The sequence below is a fragment of the Dermochelys coriacea genome, chromosome 24, assembly GCF_009764565.3.
Source record: "Dermochelys coriacea isolate rDerCor1 chromosome 24, rDerCor1.pri.v4, whole genome shotgun sequence".
Classification (NCBI taxonomy): domain Eukaryota; kingdom Metazoa; phylum Chordata; order Testudines; family Dermochelyidae; genus Dermochelys; species Dermochelys coriacea.
This window is the reverse complement of record NC_050091.1, coordinates 7,008,876-7,024,831: the sequence shown is the minus strand read 5'-3', so window position 1 is coordinate 7,024,831 and position 15,956 is coordinate 7,008,876. Positions and strand designations below refer to the sequence as shown.

The following is a 15,956-nucleotide window of genomic DNA, read 5'->3' as shown; positions in this document are numbered from 1 at the left end:
GCGTGTACCGGGGGGGCAGTGGTGGGTTCCAGGGTGAGGGGGGGGGCGTGTCCCGGGGGGGCTGTGGTGGGTTCCAGGGTGATGGGGGGCGTGTCCCGGGGTGGGGGGGCGTGTCCCGGGGGGGGCAGTGGTGGGTCCCGGGGTCGGGTCCCAGTGGAGTGAGGACAGGTCCCGGAGGGGGGGTTGGAGGCGGGGCCTCATGCCTAGGGGGCGGGGCTCACGCCAGTCCCCGCTCTCACACCAAGCCGCTGCTCGAGCCAGGGGCGGGACCGTCGTCACGGAGCTGAGGGCAGCCAATGAAATTTCCTCCGCCTCAGCAAGACCCGCCTCCCTCCCCTCCCCTCTTTTAGTTCCCCGCCCACGGCCTCCTCTTCGTCTCTTATTGGTCCCGCTCAGTTTTCGTCATTCCCAAGTTTTGCCCTGCCCGGTCTGCTCCTGCCTCACTCTCCATTGGCCCTTTGCCCCATCTGTCTCTTCTCAGAATCCCGCCCTCCTCGTTCCGCCTCCTGAGGCCTGTGATTGGTTGGTTATGATGTCACCCTGTCCTCCGAAGCTTTCTTATTGGCTGCTCTGCTTGTCAGTTACTAGACAGAAACGTTAGGTGGGCGGTGTCGGCCATTTTGGTTACAGAGTGAAAGTGACAGGAGCCGGGGCGAGAGTGGGAAGCAGAACGCCGGCCTTTCTCTCAGCCACGTCCCTCTTCCCTTCCCTGCTCCACCATGTCGGAGAAGCTCGGAACCGACAGCCGGTGTGAACAGACGGGCGACGAGAAACAGGTGAGGGGCTGAGTCGGGGCGGGATCGCTCTGGGCTCCGATTGGCCACTTGGAGCGCCAGTACTCGCCCGCCGCGCTGTGATTGGCTGCCGTATTCGTTGCTCCCGGTAACGGTGTTTGGTCATTGGCTACAGGCCTGCTGGGGTGGTACTTCCGGCGGGTGTTAGTCGTGGGGTAGATAGGGCTTATGTGCAGCGTGAGGCTGGGCGGGTGAGGGGTGGTGGATTGTGGGATATGGGGGGCGTGGGGCAGCTCTGAGGCGGGTCAGAGCAGCGTGGTGGGATACGGGGGGGTGTGGAAGTTTCTGGAGCAGGGGGGCAGGCACGGGGTGGGGGGACAGGGTCAGAGGAATGGGGGGAGATGGTGATTTGGGGGGAGCTCCTGGTCTGAATCCAGGCTTGTGGGTGGGTCCAGTCGAGGCAGGGGGTTACGGTGGAGGGAGGATCTAGGAGTGCAGGGTTGGGACTTGGACTTTAGCATGGGGGGGGGCGGCTCCGCTGTTGGTTGGAGCTTGGGGGGCTTGAATTCTTCTATTGACTTAGCTGCGTCTTCACTTGGGTCAGGTTGGTTTAACTGTGGCACTCGGTGTGGAAATTTTAAGTGTAGACCAGGGCTAAGGTTACAGGTCTCCATGAAACCATGATCACATGTATGTGGAGCGAGACAAGGTGGATGAGGTAATATCTTTTATTGCACTAGCCAGTGTCTGTTGGTAGAAGGTACAAGCTTTTGAGCTACACAGAGCTCTTCTTCAGCTCACCTGCCCCATCAGGTCATCTGAAGAAGAGTCCTCTGTAGATCGAAAGCTTGTATCTTCTACCAACAGAAGCTGGTCCAATGGAAAATACTACCACACGTACCCATGTGTGTCTCTTGGGACCAACACAGCTACAGCTCTGCGAACATATATGTGAAATGGCTTATAATAAGTATTGTTCTCCCCCCGTTAAGACCCCGATGGTAGGACAAAGCTGACTGCCCAGCCCGGTGAGAGCCCCAAGAAGAATTAAGAGTGCAGGAGTTGCTTTAAAAGCAGATGGTTTGTTGGCTTCAGTATAAATAATGTCAGTTCACCTCAGTTTCAAGACTTCTCCGTAAATAATTTTTGAGGCAAGGCAAGATCGGGTTTGCATGAGGTGGAGGTAAATTAGGATTTATATAATAACGGCTGCTTCAAACGAAGTAGGGGAATTTCCCTGTGGTATTAAGAGGGAGGGATGTTTCTCTCAAAATACCAGTTCAAGCTTGCACTAAAGCAACCACTTTGTTGTAGCCAGTTCTGTAGTTATATGCACAAGCTGTTGATTTATTTGAGGGTAATAAAGTTCCTTAGGCTAAAGCAGTATTCAGGGGGGCGGCCTGAAAATGCAGCTGCAGTAGATGAGAAGAGGCAAAATTACTACTGTGGGGGTGGGTTTAACTGTAGTGGAGGTTTTGTATTAACACTGCGGGAGTGAACTGTAGTGAGTAATGATTTAAAATTATCCCACATAACCCTTCTGCACAAAAATTCTCGTTTTGCCTTTTGTCTAGGGCATCTTAGCAGCATGGTGTGCAGCTCCCCTGAGTCATCGACTTTCTTAGAGCGTTGCCCACGGTGTCGTGAGCGGAACAGCTACTCAGACTTATCCACTTTATTTAAAGACTGTCTTATCAAAGACGTGTTGTCTTTCCAATTGTTCTTTTCTCTTGATTCTCTTTAAGTGGATGGTAACCAAAGAGAGGAGATGGTAGCTTTAGGGAAAGGAGAAATGTGACTTAAATGGTCTCTTCCAAAATGCCTTGGCATTGTCTGTCCTAAAAATCATATATGTTGGGATGGGGGAGAAAGTGTTTCTAGTCTGAAACCTTAATTTTAAATATTAACTCTTTTCACTCTTGGTTTTTAATATAGGGAAATACTTGCTCCTAAAGAGAGTCTCAATTTAAAATGCTAAAATGGGTACAATAGAGGACGTAACTTCCCAACCTCAGAAGGCATGGTTTCTCTTAATGACTTTTGCAGGGAACCCTGAAAATCAAACGCCACTCCACCATCAGACTTAATTTTAAAAAAATGTTTCTGAAGCTTCTGTATGAGCATAATCCAAATCCCTTTGAAGTCAGTAGGAGACTCCCATTGATTTCAATGGACTGTGGATTGGGCCCTATATAGGACCAGTTGGGAAGCTATGCAAAAGAGAACTGCATTTTGTGCCTGCAAGGGTCTAGAACAAGTTTTTATACTAAGTAAATGGGCTGTGACAGCTGGCTAGACATTTTCACCCCAGCAATGATACCGTCCAACCACTTACTAACTGCCATTGCTAGATCACTGCCACAAGATTGAGTTCCCGTGATGCAGAAAATCTTTGACCCTTTTACTTGTGATACCACAAACAGCTCTATGGTGTGCAGCCTGGAGATTAAAATCTTTGTACTACTCTGGCACACACATCCTACACAAAAGAGACATTTTAACCACCCGTAAGACTCACATCTAAATGCTTTCTCGGAGCTCTCATCCCACCTTTAATAGTTGTGAAGTGGAAGAGCATTCTAGGTAACAGAGTTTGCAAGAACACCTTGAAGCCTGTTTTGTCTCAGTTTCTATACACAGCGCTGCCATCTCAAGCTTCAGAACTGGAGCAGGATTAGCACAGGCCAGGTGTTCTCATACAAACACATGGCCAACTCTCAGCCAAACTGGCTATTGCCCAAACTAATGGTGGCACCAGTACAACAGGGATCTGACAGAACAATAGGCTTTCCGGCTCTTACAATATTAGAATACAGGCTAACAGTCATGCAGCTAAAACCTGCTGGCCATCTGGGCACATGTGTTCAGTGATACAGGTCCTCTGGGAAAAGTGGCAGCCGTGTATCACTGTTGATTTTGAACAGTGACTAAACATTAACATCGGCTCTGTGGCAGTTTGTACATAGTGGCAGGACATAGGTGTGTCCTATGTGGATCCTGGTGGCTTAATCTATCTTGATAGGCAAGTGGCATCACACTTTTGAAAAGGTGCCATTATCTCTTTGTTCAGGTGCATTGCACATATAGCCATGCTGTCCGAAAAATGCTAATTGGTATTAATTTCCCAGCTATCAGTGAGGTGTTGGCCTTACTGATCTTATTCCAATAAGTAGAGTAAAGCATTGACTGTAAAGTGCCTGAGCAGCAGTTTAAGATCATGTACCCAGGATAATGGGAGGGAAATAACCTTTGTGGCCATGTATGGAGATATGACTTAGAAATAAATAACTGAGGGGAGGAGGTGGGATTGAGAGTGTCTGGTAAGAACTATTGGGCTATGGGTAACACCGCCAGAACTCCTGCTGAGAGACCAAATACCGCTTTGGAACTTGTGCTTCTCTCTTTAATTCTCTGACAGTAAAGAATCTCTTTATTTCATGGGACAGTGTCTCTTTGAGTTGTAGATGGCTGAGTGGCATCTGTCTACCTGTATCTACTTCCTAGAAAAGAGAACTTCATTAAGACAGCCAGAGCGATAAATCTCCATTAACCCTAACATCATTGGAATGAATACTATAGCAGAAAATATCTCGGAGAACACTTGTGGCTTAGTTTCCACAGCCAACTTCTCAGCCGCTGTCAACTGCCTTTAATAGACCAGATACCAACTTGTACGTTTCCAGTTGGGCTACATATAGTCACTAGCCACCCCCTGTCATCCACAGAGCATCCTCCAGTGTGCCTGTTTATGCTGGGCCAGGCATATATCTTGCCTCCTAGCTTCCAAGCCTCTCCATCCCAGTTTCTCATATGCTCGATAGATTGGCGAATAAGATACCTACACAGGAAACATCGTTTCTACCCACTATCAGTCTACCTCCCCCTCGACCCAGCATGGACTCTAACTGCCAAAATACACATTCGCTATTGGTACCACCAGCAGTACCAACTTCCTCCTGTACTTTTCTCCTTACCTGGAAGGACCAGACCCAAGACTGAGAGCTTTCAGTGTCTGTCTATGGCTCGATCAGTCTGAGACAGTGAACAATGAACAGTTATGATGATGTGGATTTTGAGATCTGGGCATGCCTGCCTTCACTTTCTGTTGGCTAATCTATTAATTTGCAGTGGCTTCTCAAAATATGTTGCCTCTCCTTCCAGTATGTTACCTGATAATGGACCAGATATCACAGGTTGGTGCAGGCCAGCAACAAATAAAATCTGAGGATCTTGGATATGCTGCACAGGCCTTCTAAATTGAACTGAGTTCCCATTGTGCAAGATCTTACTTTTCTTGAATTGGTGGCAATAGTGACTAGCAGGAATGGAGGTTTCCAGAAAGGCCTAGTGAATGCAGCAGGCAGAGAGGGCTGACTGCTGATACAGCCCATTAGGCTGCTCTCTGTAGAGAAAAATCATCTAAACCCAGATCTTAAACAGGCCAGTGGCCTCTGTTCTAAATCTTTGAAAAACTTAGAGACCACTGAAATGCCTTCCAACAACTGACTTCTCAAGAATAACAGAACAGCAAGATTTCTTAGGATGGACTGTGCCATTCTATTTCTGGCCAGCTACTATTGACCCTCTGGTGTAATAAGCAGTATAGCTCTAGGAAATGGAATCTACTGTATTTGATGATTCATATTCTTAGGACTTTTATACCATTGAGTCTGCTCTCAAAGCTGTATTTAAAAATTCTGAAAAACTGAGAAATGTAGTCACTCTGTGGTTCTGCTGACATCCACGCTCTGCTTGACTCATGTCTACACAGTCCCCTTTACTTAAGCAAACTCCGCTTAAAGAATAGGGCTGGGTTAAGCACTGTCTTGGAGGACAGAAGCGTGACAATCCGTCTATTCCTCTTTCCTCACATGATTGGAGGGGTGGGAGTGAGTAATACATCCCAGGCAGCACTCAAACCTCCTCTACCACTGTGCTGAGACAAATTTGCAGTTGTAGATGGCATCAGTTTTGAAGCCATCAAGAATTTCTGCTCATGTACAGCAACTTCTTTACAATAGTCCTGACGTTGTCACTTAAAAATCAGTCCACGTTATCAGATAGTTACAGGCCTCAACTAATTTTCTAGGTTAGGATACTGATTTATTTCTTGTTTGTTAGTTTGAAAGTTTCACATGTCTGTTTCAGTAGCATTCCATCTATATATTTCTGAGCAAAGGTGTCTTGAACTCAACAATAACATGCCCAATCCTAACCATTCAGGTAGAAATTTGCCTATTCTCTTTACTAAAATGAAATGTAGATTGTCTGATTGGATGAATTCTGTCCTGCCCTTTTAGCAAGAGGGACTAAATGTAATTGGAACATAGGAGTAGCTAGTCTGGATCAAACTCATGGTCCCTCTAGTGACATTGACCAGAATACTGTTTCTTCTATCTCCATGATCTTGCTCTAGCTACTCTCTTCGTGACTATATTGACACCTGCATGCCAAGCTGAAGATAAAGGTGTTTTGTTTTTTTTTCCCTTGACTCTGGCAAGGACATGGAAAATCTCAACCCTGTTTTTACCTTGCCTAATCTACTCTGCTTAGGCAATAAGCCTTTGGGCCCAGGGGGATGAGAAGGAATTTGCCGCAGAACAAGTCAATGCCACTTCTTGATCAACCAGAGATATAAGAGAGATAGATATAGATATAGTGTGAGCTGTTCTGCCCCTGGGGCTGAGCTTGCTGCATCTGCAATACTGGATGGCATAGATGATCGATAATGGGTTTGGAGTTGCCAGTTTGAATTTAGCCTTGGTAGAAACTGACTTGAGTCGGCATTGTTTGGTTTGTACAACACAAGTTGCAAAGTCTCAGTCCAATTCTTAGAAGATAGGTGTGCATGTTGCAGAAACCATCGCACCTGAGGGATTGGCAGGGATCTCTGCAGAGGGGCCAAAGATTCATAGATCTTAAGGCCAGAAGTCTGACCTGTGTAACGCAGTCCATAGGACAAAGTCTTGGATGGTGAAATAACATCTTGCTCTGGAACGGTTTTCTCTTCAGCATAGGGCTGAGGCACTCACAGGGGTGGGGTGGCTCAGGGTAAACATCTCTGATATGATCTGTGCTGTGTGGATACAGAGACCTTCTGGCTTCCTGGGCTGTCTACATGCACTCTTCAGCATTATGGAATTCCCCTTCATGGAAAAAATATGCACTAAAAACATTGATTTGCCTCTTTGTCCTTTTAATGATTCTTAGTGATCAGAGAGCTCAGTTGTTTAAAACAACTATCTTTAAGCAATGCTAGGAAACAGCACTGGGGAATGTTGATGCATTGGATACATGTGAATAACTAATCCATGTTGAAGCAGCAGAACTTGATCTCTGTGACCCACCTGGTGAGCTGTTTCTGGCATGTTGCTTGCGCTTGAGTATAAAAGCTTGGTTGAATTTCTAGCCACCGCCCATATTGGCTGAGCCAATTGGCTGCTGCCGTGTGGAAAGGTTGGAAGAGTTAGTGATGGTGCCACACTTAACTGGTGGAACTTGATGTGAAAGTGATGACTCCCTGCTGAATCTCATTGCCTGGGTTGAACTTGCCCATGCCTCCTTATCAATGGCTGTGTCTCTCACCTGGCCCATTTATCTGTCCACTTTCCCACAGGCTTTCTGAGAAAGCCACTCCCCCTATAGGTTTAGAATTGAGTTTACAGTGTTCTCAAAGAATGTTTAAGCATTTAAGGGCCACACCTCAATTAGTGAGACATTAGGCTTGTAGTTATAGGACAAACATTATATAACTAGATTTCCGAGGTAAAATAAAGGTGTCCTCCTTTCATAGGGTTGAATAGTTTTAATCCGTTTCTTGTTTTTCAGGATACACAGGAGAAGGAAGCAGTCATCCCTGAGAGAGCAGAAGAAGCAAAACTAAAAGCCAAATATCCTAATTTAGGACAGAAGCCAGGAGGGTCAGACTTCCTAATGAAAAGACTGCAGAAAGGGGTACTTACCTACTCAAATGCTCTTGTCTTGGAAGCTAAGCATCGTCATCACTAGATGGTGTAAAGAAAGGTGTATAAGATATAGACTGTAGCATTTAAAGTAGTCTAGACATTGTTAGTAAAGACTGAATTGAATGAGAGATTTGGATTCAGTATGTACATAAGGTGCTTATATTTCTATCTATTGACCAAACCGGGCAGTGACCTGAACTACTTGTAATGCCGTTTGTATCCAATACATTTATACTCATTACCGTTAGTGGCCTGGGGATATATCAGGCATGAAATAAGTTGGACAAGACCACTTGAAAAGTATTCAAATGTAGGAACAAACGTAATTTTGATGTAGCTGTCCAGGATGAATGAGTTATTTGTACCTTGAGTGACTTTGTGCTTATGAATGTTATTGATGATGCAAACTTGTGCCAGGGGTCTGTAGGACCTGATGAAAGCTCTTTGGGATTGGCCCCATCTAAAACCCACTGAAGTCACCATAGCGGATGTCTGTGTGGCACATTCCCCTGTTTCCCAAACTCTGCATCTCCTGATCTTGTCTTGGGCCTTTCTTGAACAGCGATGCTGTCTTTTGTGTGGTGGGTTTTGCTATGTGAATATTGTTTCAGTGGCTTCCCATTTCTCCACATTGTGACCCATCATGCTTTGGACTCTGATACTTAGAAACTAGTGCACTGACTTCCTTGTGCCGTCTGGGCCTCTCGCTGGGATCTACCTCAACGCTGTGGGGCTGGTCCTGCACCAGCCAGTGATCTGGCAGATCCAAATCTCATATGTGGGTTCAAAGTAGAACTCTTAAAGAATAATGATGCAAAATTAGAAACTTGATTTTTCCATTGCCCTACACCTTGTGCAGTCACTTAGACCTGTGCAAAGTGAGTGTAGAAATGCCACCAGCTCAGAATGGCAGCGTTTTACACCCACTCCGGACTGGTGTACGACTGGCTAAGGTTCCACGCAATGGTATATCAGGCCTTGTGACTCCTCCATCTGAGGAATTTGTTAAAGCCCCCACTGAAATTCAGTAAAGCAAAGCCTGGCATCTTGTTTATAGCTGTAATATTTTACAAAGCTATTGTAAAGCAGTCTGGTACAGTCTTATCCCCTTCAGGTTGTATAAAAATCCTCTGAGAAGTTGGGAAAACACAACTATTTTGCTCTTTTTTTCCCATTTAGAACACAGGGATTCTGCCCACTGTCTCTGCTCTGCTTCACTGGAATTAACATCCTTGTTTTCCTTTTATAGCTTTTATTTATAGCCTTTCATCCTCCCAAAACATGGTTGTGTGCCAGCATTATCTCTTGCTGTTGATGTTACTCTGCTAATATTGTTTTAGGTAACAGCCTGCAGGGCAAGCACAAAAATAATGATTATTTAATTTCTTGGCATAGAAGCAGTTGGGGGTTTTTGTTTTTAAATCAGATATTTAGGGCCTGATTCTCCTCTAACTCTCACCAGTGGGAGAGCAAAATCAGGCCCTTCTCATTTACACCAAAGCCCCTTTATGGTGCTCTGGCAGACATGATATTTACACCCACTTTAAGGCTTCTTTTATGCTACCAGGATGATGTGAATGAAAATTGGGTCCCAGGGTCTTTCCCCATTAGGATTACAGCCATGTGACAGCAGATCAAGTGTTTGGGCTTTAAAAGTCCCTTTAAGGAACTTAGTAAACACAACGGAGATTCCCTGTTATAAAGCTTTATCAACTGCTGTTGTACTTGGTGAATTGTATTTGTTTACAGTACACATTAGTAAAGCGATAACCGTGATCATTTACTTCTTTAAAATAAGTATTACAGAAAGGCCAAAAATTTGTTGGGGGTGACTGGTTGTGTTACAAACTTACTTAAAAGTATGTATAAAATGTGAAGGCGGATGTCCTTGTGTGGAAGGAGCCTGCTTGTCCAGCTTCAAGTCTTCTGTAACTATTTCTTTAAAGTGAGGATTTAGTGCCTGTTCTTATGCCAGGGCTATACATAAATCTTGCCAGCATAGCTTTGCCTGATAGGGGTGTGAGAGTTATTTTGCTTGGGTTTGTTTGTTCATTTACAACATAGCTGTGTCAGCAAAAACCCTAGCGTAGATGCGGTTATTCCAGCACAAAAGCGCTTTTGCTGGGGTAGCTTATTTTGCTCACTGAACCCGAATGAACTATACCAGCAAAAGCCCTCTGTTGCTAGTACAACTGTCTATGCTAGCAGGGTTTTGCTGTGGTAGCTATAGTTTTATGGCTTTACTGGAACTTCTAAGTGCAGGCGAGGCTTATCTAACGAGTCTGCAAATTCAGTGACACAATGGTGTACATTGACCAAGCTACTTCTTAAATCAAGAAAATACATTCATGGTTAGATAAGTCTGGTATGTTCACAATATTCCAACAAGTTTTTGGGCAGTGTGTTTTCTTAAGACTTTGCCAAAGTAACCTGAAATCCTGTCCCTCTTTCAGCAAAAGTATTTTGACTCGGGTGACTACAATATGGCCAAGGCAAAGATGAAGAACAAGCAGTTGCCAAGCACCGGGCCTGACAGTAACCTTGTGACAGGAGACCATATCCCGACACCACAAGATCTTCCACCAAGAAAGTCATCACTTGTAACCAGCAAGCTGGCAGGGTAAACCTGCACTTCCGTGTGGTTTTTTTGTTGTTGTTGTTGTTGTTTGTTGGTTTGTTTTTTTTTTTCTTTCTTGGGTGGGTGTGTGTCAAACTGATTGAACTTCACTGTATTATAGGGCTGGGATGATTGGAATTAATGTAATCATTCAAACACTTACAGTAATCAAACAAAAGGAAAGCAAGGGAGATGTGTTTATAGTCCTGGGTGTGTGCAGATCTTTCCAGCTGGTGATCAGTCAGCTGAGTGATCCTTTCCATACAAAGTCAATTTGCTGCCTTAGTTTGCATGCAGCTGAAATCCCTCAGGTATCAGAGGAGTCATAGCAGAAGTGTTTGAACTTTGCCACCTCACTGTACGAGCAAGGAAGCTTATAAAAGCAGAATACTGCACTAAAGGATCAGCCCGCTGTTGGCTCTCAGCTTGGTTGCACAACTGGAATGCAGATCCTGAGACTCTAGGGGCCTCTTGCTATTCAGCTACTAGGTCCAAGGTACTGAGAGGTATGGTGACTGTACAGAAAGCAATGAGAGAATTGGCCAGGACTAGGATAACCTGTAAACAGGTGGCCTGTGGGTATATGTATTATGCTTGAGCGAAATGAATAGTGGAACTCCTGAACAAGAAATTAGTGAGAATACAGAAAGTAATTCAGCAAAATGTGTGTTTGTTTATTTTTTTTTTTTTTAAAGAAATGTCAAGATTTCCTATTCTGCTTGGCTGAGCAAATTGGGAACTGTTCCATAGCCACAGGTACCAATGTGCTTTGGCAAAATTAGAGTAAGCCCTCTTGATAGAAGACTCTCTTCAGTTCTACCTCCTGGAATCAGCAGGTTTTTAATCTTTGATTTCCTCTTTGAAAATCCAGTGTTCTTAATTGTCAACATTTAAAACCACCTGCTTACCTTCAATCAGAACTTGTACCCGTGACTAAATCGCTCTGTCTCAGGAACTCGTATGGCCCTGATCACCATAGTATCTGAGCACCTCACAATCTTTAATGCATTGATCCTCCTAGCACCCCGGTGAGGCATGGCAGTACTAGTATCCCCCTTTTACAGATGGAGAACTGAGGCACAGAGAGACTAAGTGATTTGCTCATTGTCACGAAGGACGACTGAGGCCGAGCAAGGAGCTGAACCTGTATCTCCCAAGTTTCAGACTGGAAATAAGGTGTAAATTTTTAACGGTGAGAGTAATTAACCATTGGAACAATTTACCAAAGGTTATGGTGGATTCTCCATCACTGACCTTTCTTAAATAGAGATTAGGTTTTTTTTCTAAAGGATCTGCTCTAGAAATTATTTGGGGGAAGTACTATGGCCTATGTTTTGTACAGGAGGTCAGACTAGATGATCACAATAGTCCCTTCTGGCCTTGGATTCATTCATAGATTCCATGATTCTAAGTCCCAGGCTAGCACCTTAACTAATAGCTGAAATTACAGAATAACTAACTCTGCACTGCAGCCTGTTACCAATACAAATATTTTTAAGTCTGTTGGAAAGGATTAGGAAGAGTGTAAAGCAAACATGGCTTTTGTAGTTCAGAAAAATGGGACAATAATTGACCCTTCTAAACACATGAGGATGCGTGGGGAAGAGGAAATTCTCTTTGAAGATATAGGATTTCAGGATAGAAGGTCACCAGCCTGTTTAAAAAAACAAAAACCAAAAACACCTGAGGATGGAGTGGAAAGAAGCATAAAAGCAAACTTGCATTAATGGCATAACACATTAGTAGCTTGGTTTTTTTGTTTTGTTTTTTCCTGCCTGGGTCTGTTTCAGGCCTGAAAACCATGTTGATTCAATGGATGTAGGCTGTGGAATGCAAGATGACAACTGATAATGCATGTCAAATATGGTCTTTGTGTGGCATAGAAAATACAGCATTTCACTGGGAACACAGGATTGAACTGTATTTATCATCTTGAGGAATATTTTAGCAGAGATGCAATAGTGCGTTGGGTTTAAAGGTGTTTCACTGGAATGATGATTTTAAGACTTCAGCTTGCTGTGCTAAAAGCAAACATGAATCTCTGTTTTAAATCCAGAATTTAAAGATTTGGGTTTGGTTTTTTTGTTTTTGGGGACAGGGGAGGGAATCAGATCATTCTGTAGGATACCTTTCATTCGGTTTTCTTGACCTTGATAGGGTAACACTTGAAAATCCACAATTGATGTAGCTTTGTCTACATACGTTCTCTACTATGCCTTACTTTAGGGACTAAAAATTACCAAATAATTCGTACAAAGGTCTGTTTCAGTTGGCCATGTTTTGCTGCTGCTTCTAAATGGGAAAACATGGTATTGCGTCTAGCTAATCAGGGTATTCCTAAGAGTCCTGCTTCAAAAAAGAAGTAAAAAGCCAAGCCTGACATATCGTACAAATCAACATCCATGTTTCTGAGGTTGTAAAGAACCATTTTTTTTTTTCTTTCATAGAGACTGGTCAATAAAAAGTCAATTTCACCAGAGTGAAAAGGAGACAGGGTTTAGCGGGAGTGGGGGAACTCCTTCTTTGTAAATGTGTAATTTCATTCTTTAGTCTCAGTCTCCTCATGCCTTATGTCCAGGTTCCAAAGCAATCTGAGAAGGTTGGGGGAAAGCTACTGGTGTCTTGTATAATCTCAAATGTCTTGCTGTTTGTTTGTCCCAGCCACATTGTAAATAGATATGAATCATATATATATATATATATATATATAAAAATATATATAATTTTTTACATCATCTTCATCTCTTTCTATTGTTCTATGCTTTTTTTCTTCAAAAAAAAAAAAAAAAAAAACCCCGCTCTTGCACCACTGAGTACCTGTCAGCTGTTGGCTGAACCTTCATGGTGTTGATCTCCGTGAAATCTTATTGACAAGAAGAACAGAGAGGGGAATGAACATGTCGAACCATTTCCCCCCACTCCCTTCAGGATTCAGGAAATACCAAGTCTATTTATATAGAAAAGAGGAAGAAATTACCTTCAAAATACTGGGTGAGAAACATCAGGAGAGAGGATTATTTTAAAAAATAAACTAGTCTCAAACACGTACTGAAGTCATTTTTTTTTTTGTTCAGTCATGAAAACTGAAACAGTGGGGAAAGATGGACCCTAAAAAGGGAGCATTATGTATTTCACAGTGGCTTCCTTCCAATTCTACTCCACTGTTTGGCATTTGCAGCTCAGCTTCTTGGTGTGCAGCCTTAAATGTGGAAACGGAATGAGTGATCTTCATTGGACAGTTGCACCACATACAACTTTAGGATACAAATATTTTGTCCTTGGAATGATTTCTCCTTAGTCTAAACAGATTTCTGGGGAAAAACTGAAGCATGGCTATAATTTTATATTTATAATTTATATATTTATAATTTATTTATTTATTTTCCCTCTTCTGGGGAAATAACTGTAAGTGGAAACTTCTTTTGTTTGCTTGTGAAAGGATGAAGCTAACTATTATTAATTAGAAATAGAAGCCCTGACCGCAAAACAGTAAAGGGCCTCTGCATGTTTAATGAGCTAATATGTTTGGATTTGTGTTTTTTCTTCATGGGCCAAGCTGACACTTTCCTAGACCCAGATGCCAGGATCCCAACAAAGAGCTGACTTTTCATCCCAAAGAGTTCCTTGCTGCAATTCCTGTGGAATCATGTTTCCTGAAGAGAGGATGGCATCCAGATAAGGAACAATTATATCAAACCAACACTCATGCCCATTATTTATCCACTGCTGGACTACGGTCTAGAAGGGATCGCAAGTTGAGCTTGCCTTAAAGGTTGAATCTGTTGGTACTATTGGAGGATAAGTAAGGTATTTGGATGCCGTGGAATAAAACCCTAGATAAAATGGCTGAGTAGTCTTTTTTGTTTCTACTGGCTGGAAAAAAACAATGCTTGTGTCCAGTTGAAATTTTGATAGATGATCAGTGTCTGAGCTAACAGAAGTATTATAAATCTCGATTTTTTTTTTTTTAACTGCAAGGAAACTTTCAATTCACTTAGTATGACTTCAGCCAAAGCTTGTTGAGCAAAGTGGCTGTTTTTACAGGGTGATGCTGTGCTGTAGTTTGATTGAATAGGCATTGCAGAAATGTGTAAACGGTAGCTCCACAGGGCCACTCGTACTTCTCTGGGAGTGTGGGACTTTCAATATTTGAAATACATTAATTTGCTTTGGAGTACTTTATCTTATTGCACAGCAGGAAATGCAAACTAGATTTGTTAATGTCTCAATATGAAGTCTTTCCGTTTTTTTAAGACTGGAATGCTAGGTTTGTCCTGAAGATTTGGTCTTTTGCATCGGTGCAAAACACCATCTTTCTGATTTTAAACTGGTGTAAATGATTTGTACAAGGTACAGGCTGATGGAGAATTGAGCCCACTAGTTTTTAAAGGGAACCTATAGCATTCCTTTTTGTGAGCAGCAGAGGGCAGAAGAAATGTTGTTAGTCTTATCTAGCGATTAAAAAAAATTCAACATCTTCCCTCCCCCCCCCACTTCTCTCTCCCTCGAAGCAAAACTTACTTACAACACTTCTAAAATCATGTGATTTATTTTTTTTTTTCCCCCCCTCCACCAAATCTATTTTCCTGTTTCCACTGTAACAATTAACTGCACTGAAAAACTCCTTTGCTGGTTTATTTTTAAAAAGCTGGTGTATAAAAGCACTTTCCTAGGGGATACATTTTCCCTTATTAAATTTCTGTTTGTTGCAATGGTATTTCTTAATGCCCTGTTCCTTTTGGGGTGGGAAGGAAGTCATCCCCCCCCCATAATAAGCAAATAGGAGGCCCCCTTGAGCTGCTCAGGGCCCTAAGCAATTGCTTAGTCTGCTTACTCCTAGTGGCAGCTCTAGGGACAGTATGCCCACCACAGCCTAATCTAGCTAAGGGTACAGAGTAGCAGCCGTGTTAGTCTGTATTCGCAAAAAGAAAAGGAGTACTTGTGGCACCTTAGAGACTAACAAATTTATTAGAGCATAAGCTTTCGTGAGCTACAGCTCACTTCATGCATCCGATGAAGTGAGCTGTAGCTCACGAAAGCTTATGCTCTAATAAATTTGTTAGTCTCTAAGGTGCCACAAGTACTCCTTTTCTTCTAGCTAAGGGTAGTTTACCAAGCCCTCGCAAGGAAGGGTCCTTGCATTAGGGCAGGTTCCCATCGTGTACTGGGACAGTAGAATATGCAGCCCCTATGCTACAATTAGATCACAGCGGGCTGAGGCAATATTTTCAATCTCCCCTCTCCATCACCCTTGAGACATGTAGTGGTTAAAATTCTTCCATCCAGATGCAGTGTTCCAGCACCGTATCTGGCCAAAGGTTCAGATTTTGCACTTGACCAAGGACAAGTTGATACCTATGGGGCCCAGGGTTGAGTCAGGACTCATTGTAGACTCTTGGGGCTTTGAAGGGTGTGTTTTTCTCTCTCCCCTCATTCTTTTGTGGCCCTTCCAGTGGTACCTGGAGAAAAAGGTGGGCTGAGTATTGTTTCCTTGTATGTGAAGACTGAGATTGCAGGAATGTAACTACCATGGACAAGGGTCCGATCCAAAACCCACTGGAGACTCCCATTGACTTCAAAGGTTCTGAAGCAGAACTTAATGGAGCACCCACCTGCAGCCTACTAACTTAGGATCTTGCA

General features: G+C 43.4%; 1 protein-coding gene across 5 annotated transcripts; it reads left to right on the top strand.

Moving 5' to 3' along the window:
• Positions 1-599: 599 nt before the first annotated feature.
• ENSA (endosulfine alpha) lies at positions 600-14,163 on the top strand. 5 transcript variants are annotated; one of them, XR_006276845.1, is made up of 6 exons: positions 600-776; positions 7,563-7,688; positions 10,153-10,319; positions 11,381-11,508; positions 12,107-12,435; positions 14,089-14,163. XR_006276845.1 is itself a non-coding variant. In XM_043501826.1 (4 exons), the coding sequence occupies exons 1-4, from the start codon at positions 720-722 to the stop codon at positions 12,162-12,164; spliced, it is 408 nt and encodes a 135-aa protein (XP_043357761.1). In that variant the 5' UTR covers positions 600-719; the 3' UTR covers positions 12,165-13,051. The 5 variants fall into 5 exon arrangements, 3 of the variants coding, with proteins under 3 accessions (XP_043357761.1, XP_038238953.1, XP_038238952.1); XR_006276844.1 differs by lacking the exon at positions 11,381-11,508; XM_043501826.1 differs by lacking the exons at positions 11,381-11,508; positions 14,089-14,163 and having other exon boundaries at positions 12,107-13,051.
• Positions 14,164-15,956: the final 1,793 nt, after the last annotated feature.